The 15,970-nt window shown below is 37.3% G+C and overlaps 2 protein-coding genes across 7 annotated transcripts in view; one reads left to right on the top strand and one right to left on the bottom strand.

The window, feature by feature from the left end:
• Window positions 1-6,422: 6,422 nt before the first annotated feature.
• Window positions 6,423-9,590, bottom strand: LOC107730737 (protein arginine N-methyltransferase 1-like). Its single transcript, XM_016541644.1, has 9 exons — window positions 9,497-9,590; window positions 8,163-8,258; window positions 7,913-8,068; window positions 7,667-7,730; window positions 7,385-7,527; window positions 7,175-7,262; window positions 6,968-7,083; window positions 6,694-6,844; window positions 6,423-6,589 (listed from the first exon to the last, which is right to left on the bottom strand). Exons 1-9 carry the CDS (start codon window positions 9,521-9,523, stop codon window positions 6,438-6,440), a joined length of 993 nt encoding a protein of 330 aa, XP_016397130.1. The 5' UTR covers window positions 9,524-9,590; the 3' UTR covers window positions 6,423-6,437.
• A 1,879-nt stretch (window positions 9,591-11,469) lies between these two features.
• Window positions 11,470-15,970, top strand: part of LOC107730730 (AP-2 complex subunit alpha-2-like) — a 30,016-nt gene continuing 25,515 nt past the window's right edge. For all 6 annotated transcript variants that reach the window (XM_016541630.1, XM_016541629.1, XM_016541628.1 and 3 more), the window contains exon 1: window positions 11,470-12,224. In XM_016541630.1, coding sequence (XP_016397116.1) covers window positions 12,158-12,224 — 67 coding nt within the window. In that variant the 5' untranslated portion in view covers window positions 11,470-12,157. The remainder of the gene's footprint in view (window positions 12,225-15,970) is intronic.

Raw genomic sequence — 15,970 nt, 5'->3', positions numbered from 1 at the left:
TATATATATATATATATATATATGTGTGTGTGTGTGTGTGTAGCTGTGTGCAGCTGGCACACCTAAAAAAAGATGCAGTTATTTTTTTATAGTCTTAATAAAAAATTTGGTTTTTTTGTCTATTGTTGCCTACTTACAATATTTGTTCATTTAAAATGCAATTTAAATTTGAAGTGATTTTCGTAAAAAAAAAAAATTATCTGCCGACATTCGGACTGCCAACCAAACCACAAAAAGCCGCTGACTGTGACGTGTGACCCCAGCATCTTGGGAGGCGTTTGCCCGCGCATTCTTGACTAAACCTTGCTAGGCTAGTAATATGTCGCGGAGCTCTCTGCTTAATTTCTTTAGTAAAAAACCTCGGCTTGATGGACACCCGGACACAAGGCCTAACGAGGATGAGGATGTTTCTCCCTCCCCTGGCCCGGCATCAACAGAACAGGTAGGGTTGCCAACCATTCTTTTTTTTTGTTTTGTTTAGCAAATAAAAACAGTGCTTTTCTTTTAATATTATTACGCAGCCCCCTAGCGTTAAAAGAGAAAATAGATGAATTTAACAGATTGGGTTGCCAACCATTCCGTATAACAGAGAATGGGAATGTGTCGTCACAGTGGCAATGCATTCTGGGAATTTAGGTCACGGGAGCTACAGCGGAGACTGGATAATAGTGAATGTAGACGTTTGATATTATTTAATGTTTATATTATTCTACTTAAGATCGCGTTGGAGTGGTTAAGGCTCACTTACATTCACTACGGAACTCGGATAAAAGTTAAACTGAAACTCGGTATGGTAAACAACCCAAATAAGATGTATCTTAAAGGTGCAATAGGAGATCTTGGAAAATGCTAACTTTAGCCTGATAGCACTGAAAGCGAAAGTCCCACCCTCCCTGCAATCGCTGTCCAAAGCCACGCCCCCTGAACGCTAGCTTCGCTCACTGTTTGTAAACAGAAGCAGTTCTGGGGGAATGACGTATGAGGTCGGCTTTGCGCATGCGCCGCACACGCAGAAACGCAGGGGAGAGATCAAAACTAAATAACGGTCAAGAATTAGAAGTACAAAACGAGGATTTGTAAAGAAGAATGTCATAGTATTACGATATAAGCCAAGAGGAGACTGGTTTTCCTTTGCTAAAGTAAGGAAACTTTGCTTCCTTTGATCCTGTAAACAAACGTTGGTTTTCAGGAGACTCACCGGTGCATGCGCAATAGTATAGTAGGCCTATAGTATAGTATTTCAGTCTGGCAAGTAAACAAAAAAATTTACTAGCCAATGGCGATTCTATTGCCAAGGTGTCCATAGAGGGTTGCATATACACCTAGGATGCCTCGGGGGTGAGTAAAACGCAGCCTAATTTTCATTTTTGGGTGAACTAACCCTTTAAGGCATCAAAAAGCGTTCCGTATGAAAGCTAAACGGAACGCAGTTTGTCCCGTATTCGCAGGCATACGCCGTATGACCACCAGGCCATACGAATAACAAATTCTCAATTGATAAGTGATCATTCTTTTTGTGCAAATCATTGTTTCATTTGCGAATATAGCCTTTCGAGGAAGGCTTTGAGACCAAGCGGAATCCTCTGCCGGCCGCTTCACAGCGAGCAGGTCTCGCGCCGTCCGTGTTTTGATTTCGGCAAATCAGTTCGAGTGAATGCAAGCAACATGATTATTGATCATGAGCACAACATCCAGCTAGGCAAAAAAAAAACATGCAATCTGCTTGAGGGAAGAAGTCTTTCACTATTGTAAGTTAATGTTAAATAGAGAAAAAAATTATTATTTTAAATGTTAGAATTTTAACTTCTAGCGTATTCTTAAACTTAGAACTCATTATTGAGGCACAAATTCAAATAAAAGCAGCCCACGCTCTCTAAGTTCTCTTTAATTAAAAAAAAAAAGATTTTTCATTCATAGACTATGGTTACAGGCTCTATTAAAGTACAGGAATTCTCTGGTAACCACAGCTGCCAGCGTTTTCCTGTAAAAACAACAGGTTTTTTTTTTACAGTGTACTGTGTTATGACTATGTTGTTGGCGATCCTGACTGTATTATATTTTATATAGTTTTATGGTTATGTTGCGAGCCTGAGTATAGTTTTACACATCAGCCCAGTCTATTCTGTAACGTTAGTGATACGCAGAGTTGTTGTTTTTTTTTGCACATTAATCTGACAATAAATGTGGCACACCCAGAGTCTCTTTTCTGGCTACGCTAGAGGGGTGAACTATACCTAAAGTTGATGCCACTAGGAAGGAGATGCAAACCAGAGAAGCTGAGCTTCAAAGACAAACGCATGGAACTGTACAATCAGAACCAAACGTTGAGAGAAGCTGCTGGAACAACTGAGACAACAGATTTACAGCATCATAGGAGGCACGGTTTTATGGTTTATTTGCTGGACCCAACGCAAATCGATGCAAATATGGGGAGAAAACAAGAAACAGAGAGCAGAAAATCATCAGAAAATTAATGGTGAGAGGCTACGACAGAGAACAAGAGCAGTTGAATCATCAAAAAGAGGAATCGAAAAGAAAATATGAGTACCACCAGCATAGATGTAGAATGGAGTGAGATTTGAACAGGAGAAGCAAGACATTTCAAGAAAATATTGAGCAAAAATACTCAAGCTACCATTGGGCAGAAGCTGGAAGGGAGGAAATGTTAAGGAAAAACCTCAAGAACACTTGCATTATTTCATAAAAAGCTACTTTTACCATATTTTGTTCCTCTTTTGTAACCGGCTTTGGATTAAAGCATCTGCTAAATGCATACATGTAAATATTACAGGTTTTTTAAATGTCAAACTACTGAAGAGTTTTTTCCCCCCACTAATATTGTAAATGCTGCGCAATAAAATTCAGGTCAGCGGTTTCTCAATATTTGCATGGTGCAGTGTTATCTCACACATCATACAATCGTCATTCATAATTTTAATCATTCATAGAATTGAAGTGCTCAAAGCTACAAAACCTGGAGCACCCAATCCTAAAGCTAGCTGTAATGTGTTCTAAAGCAACATTGTATTTGCACTGGTCTGCTGGATAAATTTAGATTAAATATATATAAACTTTTGACAACTGTCAGTACAAAAAAGAAGAAACAAGTGCATATTGGAAAATCTAAGCATAAACAAACAGCAGTATGCGTTACACAAGTGTTTTGGGAGTGAATGCAATTTCCTAAAAGCCTCAATTATGCAATTCAAAGCATCTTTATCACTTAAGCATTAAGACGACTTCTACTTCAAAAGTTTTGAATAACTTTGATAGCCAGCTAAAGGTGTATTCACACCAGGAAATTCCGCTAGTTCACTTGCTTTGGTCCGGAGTCTCCGGACCAAATAAAATGTTGATTTTTTTTTTGATGTGGTTCACTTTCACACTGCCCTTTTTGCAAGTGAACCAGAAATTGTAGAGGAGAAACGAACTTGAGTTCGAGCCAATCGAATCAAACAAGACAGGTATGAATACACCCTAAAAGACCCAATATAAAATGCTTCCATAAACCTTTAAATGAACTTAAAAAAAAAATAAAAAATCTATGTATGTATGTATGTATGTATATATATATATAAAAAAGTTTTTAATCATTAAAATCATTAAATCATAAAACAACACAGGTTTAATTGGTTTTTATTTCAAAAAAAGGAGGGGAAAAAAAAAATTCCTAGTGGACAAATTCCTGCCTGGTAATCCAAACCAGTGCTAGACAAGGCATGTGAACTTGCACCCCTCGACAAAAGCACTGTAGTACACAGCTATGAGAAGATCACAATACGGAACAAATGTGAAGTTACTCAAACACAGGATAAGCATCATCTTCAATAAAAGCACTTGAATGGAAAATTTAGTCTGAAGGGTTTCCTCCATGGAATTAAATTGTAGTTCTGGGTCTGAGAAACTTAGTTTTAAGTGCTTACAGTGCAAAAGAGCAGCAGATAAGCTTAAACTAAACTGTCAGTGAAGATTCTTCCTATATGACATTAAAAAGATCAACAGATCTAAAATAGTGCTCATTAACACCACCTATGAGTTGCACAAGAGATTACTATGCAGTCTCATCCATAACATCCTCCGATTGAGTCATTGTAACAAGTAAAAATAAAACAAAAACAAAACAAAGCTAACAGATGAGGACATAGGAGCACTACATGAATTAAAAGTTACTCCACAGAAGACAAATGGCGCATAATGGAGGCACCCACTACTGATGGTCCAAAACAACTGCCTCCAAGTACAGAACAAATACAAAATGATATGGGCTCATTCAGCAAACTACTGGGCAGAACTCCTGTCCACAGTGAAACATTACATTTTACCTACATGGAAGATGCTGTCTTTACCAGATGGAATATCAAAACATATGGCTGATTTGCATTGCATTTTTTTTTTACAGTGACCAACACAGACATGTTGGCATGGCAGGAGGAAAAAAAAATATATACATGGATGACATGTTGTCATAGACAGACAAACAGGCAAAAGAGAGCAGTTGCACATGTACATGCATAAGCCCAAGAGATTTTATCCAAGATGGTACACCTAAAATTTGGAAAAAGCAGGGCCAAAAAGGAATTTTGCACACAAGATGGAATAAAGCACAATATAAATACACCATGTTTAGTCCCCTTGGGCGCATTTCAAAGAAAAAAAAAATTTAACTTTCCAAATCCTTTGTCAGACAATATTCTGTAAAACAGAATCTCTAAAAATGTCTGTCATGCACAGTCATGAAACAATGTACATGGTTTTACACACACACAAGTGTGCACTGCTCTCAGAGTTGCCTCACATACACTGATGCTAAAGAAATCTAGCGCATCCTGTACTCTGAAGTCTTGGACACCTCACAAATGTATACGTAATTATGAAATATCCACTTAATGGTCAGGGAATGTGAACCATGCATAGATCTGTAGAACCGTACCAACATCCTCTTATTGACAACTTATGACATTCAAGAGGTTTAATTTAAAAACCAAGACTGTAAAGTACTGAAAATCTTCATATTGCTGCTACTAATATTCAGCAAAAATTAAAGGCATAAAAAGAATTTACTTTTGATGCTTGTGTTTCTAAGTTATGCTGCAACGATGCTCTACTGTTTCTAGAAATATCACTTGTTATAGTTAAAAAAAAATTTATACACTACCATTCAAAAGTCTTGGGTCAGTAAGTTATTTTTTTTCCCAATTGAAAAATTAACATCAGCAAGGATGATCAAAAATGACAGTAAAGACATTTACATTACAAAAGACTTCCATCTCAAGCAAATGCTGTTTATTAGACTGATTTCTGAAGGATCATGTGACTAGAACAATGGCTGCTGAAAATTCAGCTTTCCCAGAGGATTAAATTCTTTAATATCAAAATAGAAAAGTTTAATTATAAATTTCACACAGGGTTCCCGCGCCTTGGTTAACTTCAAATTCAAGGACTTTCCAGATCCAATACCCTCAAATTCAAGGACTTAATATGGGGACACATTTCAAGTGAGAGCAAGGTTACATCGTATTACCCTGTATGATACATTGTTACAGTTTTCATGTGTCAAAACAACCATGCAAAAAAGCTTTTTTTTGCATTTATTTTTGACCATATAACAGAGATCTGATATTCTATTTGTTGTATTTCTGTTTTGCATAAAACTGAAGAATATTCAGTACATTCTATACGGTATTCTAAAATGATCTGATATTAACTTTTGCATGGATTTTATTGAAAAGAGCTTAGGCTCATGTAACCAGAAGATTTAGGATATGAATATGCTTTTCATACACAATATAATAAGTTTTTCTTGCCTCATGGGTTTACATTATCTTAACAAGCAAAGCAATTCAACATTAATTTCACGGTGTGTCTGTGAAACTTTGAGGTACCATCATAGTAGTTTCGTGCGCGCGTGAACGTCATGGCAATGTACAACACACAAAGTACCTCACGCGGGAAACACTTAACGTAACGCGTAAATGCGCGTAACTAACATAAATCAAGCAAGCTAGCTTGCATAGGCCGCGAAGTGTTGGAGAAATAATACATTAGCGGACCAGAGGGAATAATATGGATTTTTTTCCAGGAAACTTCTTGCACAAAATAAATTCAAGCACTTTCAAAGACCTGTATCTATGCATGTTTATTTTCAAAAACTTTCCAGGGCCTTGAAAAAATAAAATAAAATTCAGATTCAAACTTTCAAGGATTTCAAGGACCCGTGGGAACCCTGTTCACAATAGTACTGTACTTAAAAACAAAAACCAAACAAAAAAAAACAAGTTTCACTAGTTTTTTTTTATAAAAACAAAGAACATCTTAGAGCCAAAACTTTAACAGTAGTGTATGCATATTTCTAGGAACTTATTTTATTGTAATACAATAGCTAATTATAAAATAGATTTTCCTACACTTTCATGTAAGATTCTATTCTAAGTGCGATTTTAGAATATTAAGTGCAGGTGGGGGCTTACATTATTCTTGACGTTGGGTTTCATGTTGATGGTGCCAAAGATCTCCTCTCCGGTCTTAACCGTCAGATAGTCATCAAGGTAGAACACAGTCTGCTTCCAATGAGTGTAAGGAGACTCTGGGCCTAAAAGACAAATGCACTTTGTTTTTCAAGGGCTCATTTATAATTTTAAAAACTCATGGTGAAAAATGTGTGGTAGAGAGGGGAAAAACAAAAACAGCACTCACTAGTAGAGAAGCCTGTCCTTTTGTGGCAGCGAGTGAACTCTATGTTAAAGTAGGTTACCAGCGCATGAATGTAGTCATTCCTTTTCACCTGCAGGCAGAAAGGTGACGTGAAGGACAGGTCCTCAATCTTCACTGTGTAGATGTCCACCTCCTAATGAACCGAGAGAATCAGTAGGGTTGAAAAAATAAGCAAGCAGGGGTTATATAAAAACCAAACACTTCATATAATTGGAGTATATGATTATGAGTAATTGACAATTTTGAGTAAACTAACCTTAATGAGGCAGGCAGTACTAACGAGCTGTTTGGGGTCAACAACATCCACTAGTGGCTCCTTAATGGCCACTTCCTTGATACAGGACATATCAAAGCCATAAACGTTCTCCCACCCTGAAAATGCAAACAAAACTAAATAAATGAAATTGTCTTATTTCAGACACAGCTGAAAAGGCCTCAAATGCATTCAGAGATTGACACGTACAGTGAATTTTGTAGTCCTTGTACTGTCGGTCCTCAATAGCAGTGACATAGAGTGTGGCTCTGTCAGGGAAAATCAGGCCATCAGGTTTCTAAAAAAGAAAAACAAATAGGCAACATGAACATTAATCAAATTGTGGTCAGCATGCACAATTTTTTATAGTGAACAGCTTCAACACTCCAACACTTTAAAAGGACATTAGCATACACCCACCAGCCATTTGTCTCTTGCATAAATGACAGTGTTAAGCATGGATTCGTAGAAGAGACAGTAGCCCATCCACTCAGAGATGATTATGTCTACATTTTCCACAGGAAGCTCAACCTCTTCCACTTTGCCTTTAATGATGGTAACGACTGGACAGGGAAAATGAGGTTAAGGACTTGAGGTACATAACTCACGATACAGTAAGTTTAGCTCAAAAGATCGTCACAAATGTGCTGTGCATATGAAGTCTGAAAAATAAGGAAGTCAAGAGCTATGAGAAGTTCTTACTATGATCCAACTTGTTGGCCTTCACAATCTTCACAGCATAGTCTGATATACTGCTGCACTCAATCTGGGGAACAAATGACAAAAGAATGTCAAATCTGAGAAAAGCACAGCATGATCACCTACCCATCACCTTGACAGGACGGGCAAGAGCCTCATTCAACTAAACCAGTCAGTATCCACAACAAAAACTCAGCTGTTGAAAACAATGAGGTGACATTTACATAAACGGGTAGGATTTACACTCACCCCAATAACTTTCTTGGCTCCAGCTTTGGCTGCAAACATACAAAGGATGCCAGTTCCACTTCCCACATCCAGCACCACCTTATCCTTGAAGAGATGCTTGTTGTGGAACATGGAGTTTCTGTACGTCAGAGTACGAACTTCATCCTTTAGCATCTCCTGTGGACACAGAATGGGTTTACAGTGATCACAGATATGAATATGTGTAATTGTACCACTATTCATGAAACATGATGGACCAATAAGACTGTACCTCATGAATACCAAAGTGTGCATAGGAATCAAAGTAGTAGTCTTTGGAGGTCATGTCTTCTGCTGCAGGTTTTGCTGAACTCTCTCCCTGGGACACCTATTTAAAAAAAAATAAATAAATTATACACTACGAAACAAGGTATGAGCTGGGCTTTAAGATTAGGCAGTGTCTTTTGTATGTTAAATACAATTTTGAAAAGTTATCAAGAGAAGAAAAAACACAGCTAGACAAGGTGGTCAATAAATCTGTTTTGTAGCTAATTGTGAGGAATTCTGTACAATGCTTCAACATTTTGTGGTGTCTCTTAAACGATTTGTATATATGCACATTTTAACAAAGGACAAAACTTATGTCGGTCACGCATGACTTTCATTGTAACGAATCGAATTAAAGGATTCGATTAAAGGAATCACTTGTCGTCACCAACTGTAACCTGTACTAAGATTTACCGACGAACAAAGAACAAACATTTTTGGTAAATGGATTCAAAAGATTCAAACCACTGTGACCAATCAAAATCCGCTACTATTACTACTACTGAGCAAATTCTAGACCAGCATTACCTCTTTAAAACCAGTTAAGACGATTCATGGTAGTTCAAACTCATGAACGTATTTTTACCCGCACAACTTTAAATTCATTAGAGAAGCAAAGATGCGGTAATACTCGCCTTTTAAATGAGAATAAATGTTTTTATAGAGTCAGAAGACCTCTGAAAGAGACCTCTTGAACTAAATGCACGTGGGCAAAAACGTGGTTGCGAAAAAAAAATTAATTGGCCACACCGCCAATTACAGCAATCTGGTTACTAATAACGGATTAATCGTGAACGAAGCTGTAATAAATAGTAATCGAGTAGATCACAGCCATCAGGCTGCGGTGTCTCGTCCCATGCGGTCTCGTACCCAACAATAAGTCATTCAAGCAGCCGCCAGCGTGCTCTAAATGACCCTCATGGAAGCTGAACGAGGAGCTAGCTAACAGGACACAGATATTACTAAATCCAGTTCCATAATACATCAATTGGTTACACGTAGTATTTAAAAAAAGCTCTGTATTAACTCATTTTAGCCAATTAGCAATAGCAGACACGTGATGCTAAATGAATGGATTAACGTTACTCGCGGCAGGCTAAAATGGATGCTCAAGATGCGTGTGCGCACATTTCTACCCACCTGATAACTACATACGCAGCAACCAAACCCGTTAAACGACTACAGAATCGTAGTTTAGACGTAACAAATAAAGTTGGCATATTAATTCTAACTATCGTAAATAGCTGCTAGCCATCGCATGTGTTCTAGGCGAAATGGCCTTGAGTGGCTCCAGCTTACCTCCATTCTGTCTGCTGTCTCCGCCATTTCGGTAAACTGGATTCCACCACGACTGCAGCAGCACAGCTCATGTAAAACACACTTGTTTTGCTCCCGCCTCTTTGCCTTCACTAAATGATTTGATTGGACGGCAATCATGGGATTCACTGTAGGCCCCGCCCACTTTCTTGCAGCTCTCCGTCATAGGCTCAATTTCTTGGCATTTTTTCCTCTCTTTTGAAACGTGACTTTCATTGGATCAAACTGTAGCGCGATCACTAATTTATTATTTCATACAAATGTTAAATTACAGGTTATTTGAGAATTATGATTTCATTGTTTTCAGGTAAGCTAGTTATGAGGGTTGGACTGATGTAAGTGACCATACGTTTACAAAAACGTTTTAGCAAACTATATAATAACATCTATCTATCTATCTATCTATCTATCTATCTATCTATCTCTCTCTCTCTCTCTCTTGAGAATTATGATTTCATTGTTTTCAGGTAAGCTAGTTATGAGGGTTGGACTGATGTAAGTGACCATACGTTTACAAAAACGTTTTAGCAAACTATATAATAACATCTATCTATCTATCTATCTATCTATCTATCTATCTATCTCTCTCTCTCTCTCTCTATAGGAGAGAGAGAGAGAGAGAAAGAGAGTACTGACCAAACTAAAACAGGTAAAAAAAAAAACTAAAAAAAACATAAGCACATTAGATATAGACACATAGATAACTCCAAAATTAAAAGCCTCTCCTCGTGTCTCCCTAGAATTTTAATGTAGGCCTATTTCTTTTTTTTTCCTGTTGAAGATGAGAAAATATTTTGAAAAATGTCTCAGTGATTTTTGTTCTTACAATCATAATAAATGTTGTTTAAACCACAACATTCTTGAGAATATCTTCTATTTTGTGTTTTACAGAATAAAAAAGTCATACAGTTTGGAATAACGTGGTGAGTATATGGTGACAGAATTTTGTTTTTTGGATGAACTATCCTTTTAAATCAAACCGAGCCATGAGAAGCCTATTTGCCAAAGATGCTACTACACATTAATGTTAAATGAAGATGCCTTGAGAATAGTGTGCATTCACTGATAAATTGTAACAAATATAGATATGAGTTTAACGTGTACAGGATGATGATGATGTATCATCTAATATATTATGGGGTAATTTGCTAGTTTAGTTGCACAAAACTGATAGGTGCCGTCTTGATCAACGATGATTTGAGTTGTACGATTAACTTATATAAATATTTGTTTATCCCACATTTTGCTATAAGTTTGATTGCATCATAATAATTGCTGTTAATTCATCGTCTGTTTGATTAAGTCTTTAATTGATTTTTCCGTACATTTCTGCCATATGTACATTAACTGACAGTCACCACTGATAAGCTACCACTAAATATTGTAGAAACTTAATTTGCTGTAAAGTTGCTTTGCAACGATTTGTATCGTGAAAAGCGCTATACAAATAAACTTGAATTGAATTGAATTCACACAATCAATATCAAACTATTTCAATAATCAGCTTTACACATGAAAAACCAGTCGTCAGATTTAATTAGTGTAATTTACAACCTCTCTTTTTAGCAATTTATCACCATTCCCACATACTTGCACTTTGATACTTTCAACAGTGTCGATCTTGTCTTCAAGCCAATTAAAATAGTCATAAAATGTAACTGACGTATGAACGGACAAATGGTGTACCGAATAACAGGGACAGAAGCGCAACTAACCAATCAGAGCAGGAGAAGCGGGCTGGAGGCGGGACATGTGGGGAGGAAGCGCTGGAGCGAGCTCAGTGCCCGTTCTGACAGATTTGATTAGAAGAATTTAGTTTTTTAAAAAAAAAATTTTTTTTTTATTAGTAGTATATGATATATTCGTTCATCGAGGCCTCACACTCCATCCCAGTAGGTGGCGGAAATGCACCTTAAGCTGGTTTGCCAACCGCCATTAAACACAAAAGAAGAAGAAGAAGTGCCCGTTCTGTCACGAGCTCCGTCCGGGTACAGCGACCGAAAAGTCTCGTACATTATTGACGGCTAATTATAGTCCACAGCGATCTTTTCCTCGAGAAACAGGTCTGTCAGATTAGTTCGTCAGCAAGCAGGATTCCCCGCTGTCCTATCGCGGTCATTTGGGTGATGTATTCTAACATTTGATTGAGCTAGCCAGCTCGCTAGCTGTTTGGCTAGCTTGCCGTGCGTGACTCAAAGTCAGAGAGGAATCAATTGTTATTTTAACACCATCGACATATAGGCGCGTAATCATAAATTAAAAACAACACGGTGGCTTGTTTTTTAATTAACGTTAGTCATTACCGCAACGTAAGCTCGTGCCTTTCCATCGTTTTCCCATTGACGAGAGTTCACGGGATTGAATGAATTAGCCAACGGAAACACCAGTCGCGCTGACTTCCCAGCGTCTCTCTCACCCACTGCATCCACCTCTTTTCTTCATAAACACCCGCGGCTACATTATTTGTGTGCTTTTACAAGCGCTTACAATTGAATTCCGGACTAAATTCGCAGCTCAAGTGTGAGTTAGCCCGCTAGCTCGGTGCATTTGAACTCATCACCGCCTGTTTAACCTGCACCTCTGAACATCTGAAAGTCATTTGTTTCGTGTTGAAGCCGGCTTGAAGAGAAAAAACGAGCAAACATGCCGGCTGTGTCGAAGGGAGATGGAATGCGAGGATTAGCTGTGTTCATCTCGGACATCAGAAACTGTAAGTGTCCCTGTCACACTCGAACACCACTTCATTTTCTTATGTGAACAGCTGTACTGAACTCTTCCTATATACGCCCTAAACTGGATCAAATGGCTTCTGCTTTGCTCCGTGATGCTTTTTAACCAGGATTAAAGGTTAAATCGTGCAGGTCAGATGAGTGGCTCTTGGTGAAGGAGGCCATAAGAGTAATCTCGCCGATCACCCAGGCCCGTTAGCTTTAGCTCCGGTGATGGAGTGATGCTTTATCGTCAGAGAGCCCGCTAGGCCGCCACCGAAAACCGTGTGTTTCACTGCAGATGGTTTATCCAGCATGTCTTGTCTTGTCTCTGTTGCTTTCGTCACCTTGACTAGCGGTTGATATCGCTGCTCGCCAAGAGGACTCGATTCAGATGTGTTCTTCCCGATAATCCAGTTATCAAGCTGTCGCCTTGAGCTCAGCGTTATAGGAGGGTTATAGATGTGTCTGTAATATTCTGCTTCTGCTTATTTTGTACCTCTAATTTTACCTCTTGAATCTTAAAAGGCTTTCTTTGTGTTAGGAGTTTGAGTTCCTAGTAATTTTGTGTAGTTTTAAAGAATGGCTGCAAATAAGATTGATTTTCGTGAGCTTTTTCATCCTCATTTTCTGTTAAACATCTAAAAGTATGAAAACATGCATGATTCCAATTCGAAGATAACTTTTTGGGATCAATTTTGTGATAGTGATAAATGAGAGTGATTTTTTTTTTTTGCACATATACTGTGTAATTTGTAGTTTGTGACTTGCATTATATTTTAGCACCACATACACAAAGTTTTATATATATGGCATGCTGCCTTATTCTTTTACTGGCTCATATATACCTGCATATGTCCACACTTTATTTTAGGCCCTCATGCATAAAAATGCGTGGCTTCTGTACTAAAAATTTTCATGTACAAGTAAGAGTCATGGCATAGTGGGTATTGCATGTGTTTAAGGAGATGTTGTACTCAGTTGGGGTGTAAATCAGATGTTTTATCACGATACGATCTGACATTAATTCCCTCTCAGCAATGTGATGCTTGCCTGTACCTCAAAACATGCGGTGATATTATTTGATTTGATTCAGGGGCCTGTGATCAATATATCGATATTACGATGTTATGTGCCTATATTATATAACCAGTTACATTTTTATTAATTCACAAATGCTAACAAAATACAACATTATCATTTAATTGAACTCTCTTTAAATTGCAAATCGTGTATTCCAATTGGGACATCCACAACAAAAAAAGTCAAAAATCAATTTAATTTTTTTAAGTGATATAAAGAAAAAACAAATGAGTCACACATGTGATCATCAATCGTCTAATGACAGCTCTACAGATAATGAGATAAGTAATGACAACAGTCAAGAAAGTCTTTCAGTCCTCTGTGCTCTCTAAAATTAGTATTAGGACATACACAACAAAATTAGGTACATAAACGGTTGAAAAAATAAAATTTATATCAAAAATAAAGAAATTTCAAAAGTGAAGTTGTTAAAACTTATCAAGTATTTGATGACACCTCAGTGGCAATTTGGCATAACTGTCAAATATCTTATATATGTTTTAAAATATAAATATATAAATTGTCATATCAAATCCAGCCTGAATTGTGTCTTGCCCATCTGTCTTGCTCTACTCTCATTTAGGTTCATAAACAAAAAACGAATGACTTGTAAACACTATATTATAGAGTTTGTGATGTTAATGGGAACCCCGGGTACCATTTTTTCAGTGACGTGAAATGGTTGCACTCGGTGAGCTGCTGACGCTACCTGTAGCTATTTTTACTGAAACACAACTCGAATACACAACTCGCTGCCATAATTGCAACATTAGTGGGTCTGTTACAATTCTTATAAAACTGGTGGTCACTGCAAATTACATTTTGATGCATTCATCAAAAAGTGGATTTCTAAACGTAGTGTAATTCATTAGTGTCCTATTGGAATCATTAAAACTACAACACCAGTAAAAGCATGTGCGCATGGTCAAAGTTAGTTTGACTTGTGCATAGGAAATGTATTTTTTTGTGTACATGACATGAGAACCCTGGTAATGACTCATAGTACTGGATGATAAAAGTATCAAAAAAGACTGAGCAGACACTATATTTCACCAAAATATAATAGTACTTGTATGCAAAGCTGTTCAACATAACAAGCAAGACAGTTTTTTTTCTTTCTTTTTTTACATTTGGTTTTATTTTCCTTCTAGCATTATCTCATGTGTCAGCAGTTACGAGGATGTCATCAGATCCCTTCTTGAAAAGTGCATATGCAAAGCAGAGTGAATATTTATCTGTTGTACATGAGTAACATTGGAGAAAATAAGAAATCTGATGGTTTGCCCAAGGGTGATTGATGGAGCGAGCATTACATTTACATTTAGACATTTAGCAGACGCTTTTATACAAAGCGACTTACAATCAACAATCAATCAATCAATCAAAATCAACACAAGAGCAATGATATGCAAGTGCTATAACAAGTCTCAGTTAACTTAATGCAGTACACGTAGCAAGTTTTTTTTTTAATCATATAATAAAAAGAAAACAGATAGAATAGAAAAAGAATAGAGCAAGCTTGTGTTTTTTTGCTTTTGTTAATTATATAATAAATAAAAAGAAAACAAATAGATAGAATACAAAAATATTAGAGAAGCTGGTGTTAGTTTCTTTTTTTTTAAAGTTAGTAAATAAAAAAAGTCTAAAAGGGGCAAGATGTTTTTTTTGTTTTTTTTTAAATAAAGAATAGAATTAGAATAGAGAGTGCTGGAGTTAGAGGGTCAAATAAAGATGGAAGAGATGTGTTTTTAGCCGATTCTTGAAGATGGCTAAGGACTCAGCTGCTCGGATTGAGTTGGGCAGGTCATTCCACCAGGAGGGAACAGTTAATTTAAAAGTCCGTGAAAGTGATTTTGTGCCTCTTTGGGATGGCACAGTAAAGCGACGTTCACATGCAAAACGCAAGCTTCTAGAGGGCACATAAGTCTGAAGTAATGAATTTAGGTAAAGGGGTGCAGAGCCAGTGGTGGTTTTGTAGGCATTAATGCCTTGAATTTAATGCGAGCAGCTACTGGTAGCCAGTGCAAATTGATAAGCAGAGGTGTGACGTGCATTCTTTTTGGCTCATTAAAAATTTATCTTGCTGCCGCGTTCTGGATTAATTGTAAAGGTTTGATAGAAGTGGCTGGAAGACCTGCCAAGAGAGCATTGCAATAGTCTAGCCTGGACAGAACAAGAGCTTGAACAAGGAGTGGTGAAGCATGTTCCGAAAGAAAGGGCCTGATCTTCTTGATGTTGAATAAAGCAAATCTGCATTAGAAATGGTTTAACCTACAGGTTGATGGTGTAGTGGCGGTGAATGAGAGAAAACATTAAATAATGAGCTGTACAAAATTTTGGTGGATTTTGGATATGTTGTAGTTGCAAGAACATGATTTTTGTCATGCAAGGGGGAAAATTAGTGATGTATTGTGTGGTTTGGTTTTGCTAGACTTTGTGAAAACTTTAATCTTTCCAAGGACGTTATTCGGTTTAACCCCATACCCCCCAAAAATGTGTTGCTATTTCCTGTCGTCTTTCATGGTTTTCTGTCCTCTTCATTTACCATCTGCTCCTTTGGACCTCCTTTTATTTAATTCTCAATGCACCAACCTTCGTAATATCAACAATCACACGGCATAACTTAACAGTGTGGGCAAAGTTTTTTTTTTTTTTTTTTTTTTTT

Source organism: Sinocyclocheilus rhinocerous, unplaced genomic scaffold, assembly GCF_001515625.1.
Source record: "Sinocyclocheilus rhinocerous isolate Xijiao unplaced genomic scaffold, SAMN03320098_v1.1 scaffold549, whole genome shotgun sequence".
In the NCBI taxonomy this organism is placed as follows: Eukaryota; Metazoa; Chordata; class Actinopteri; order Cypriniformes; family Cyprinidae; genus Sinocyclocheilus; species Sinocyclocheilus rhinocerous.
Note: the sequence above shows the minus strand (reverse complement) of the source record. Positions and strands in the feature narration are given on the sequence as shown.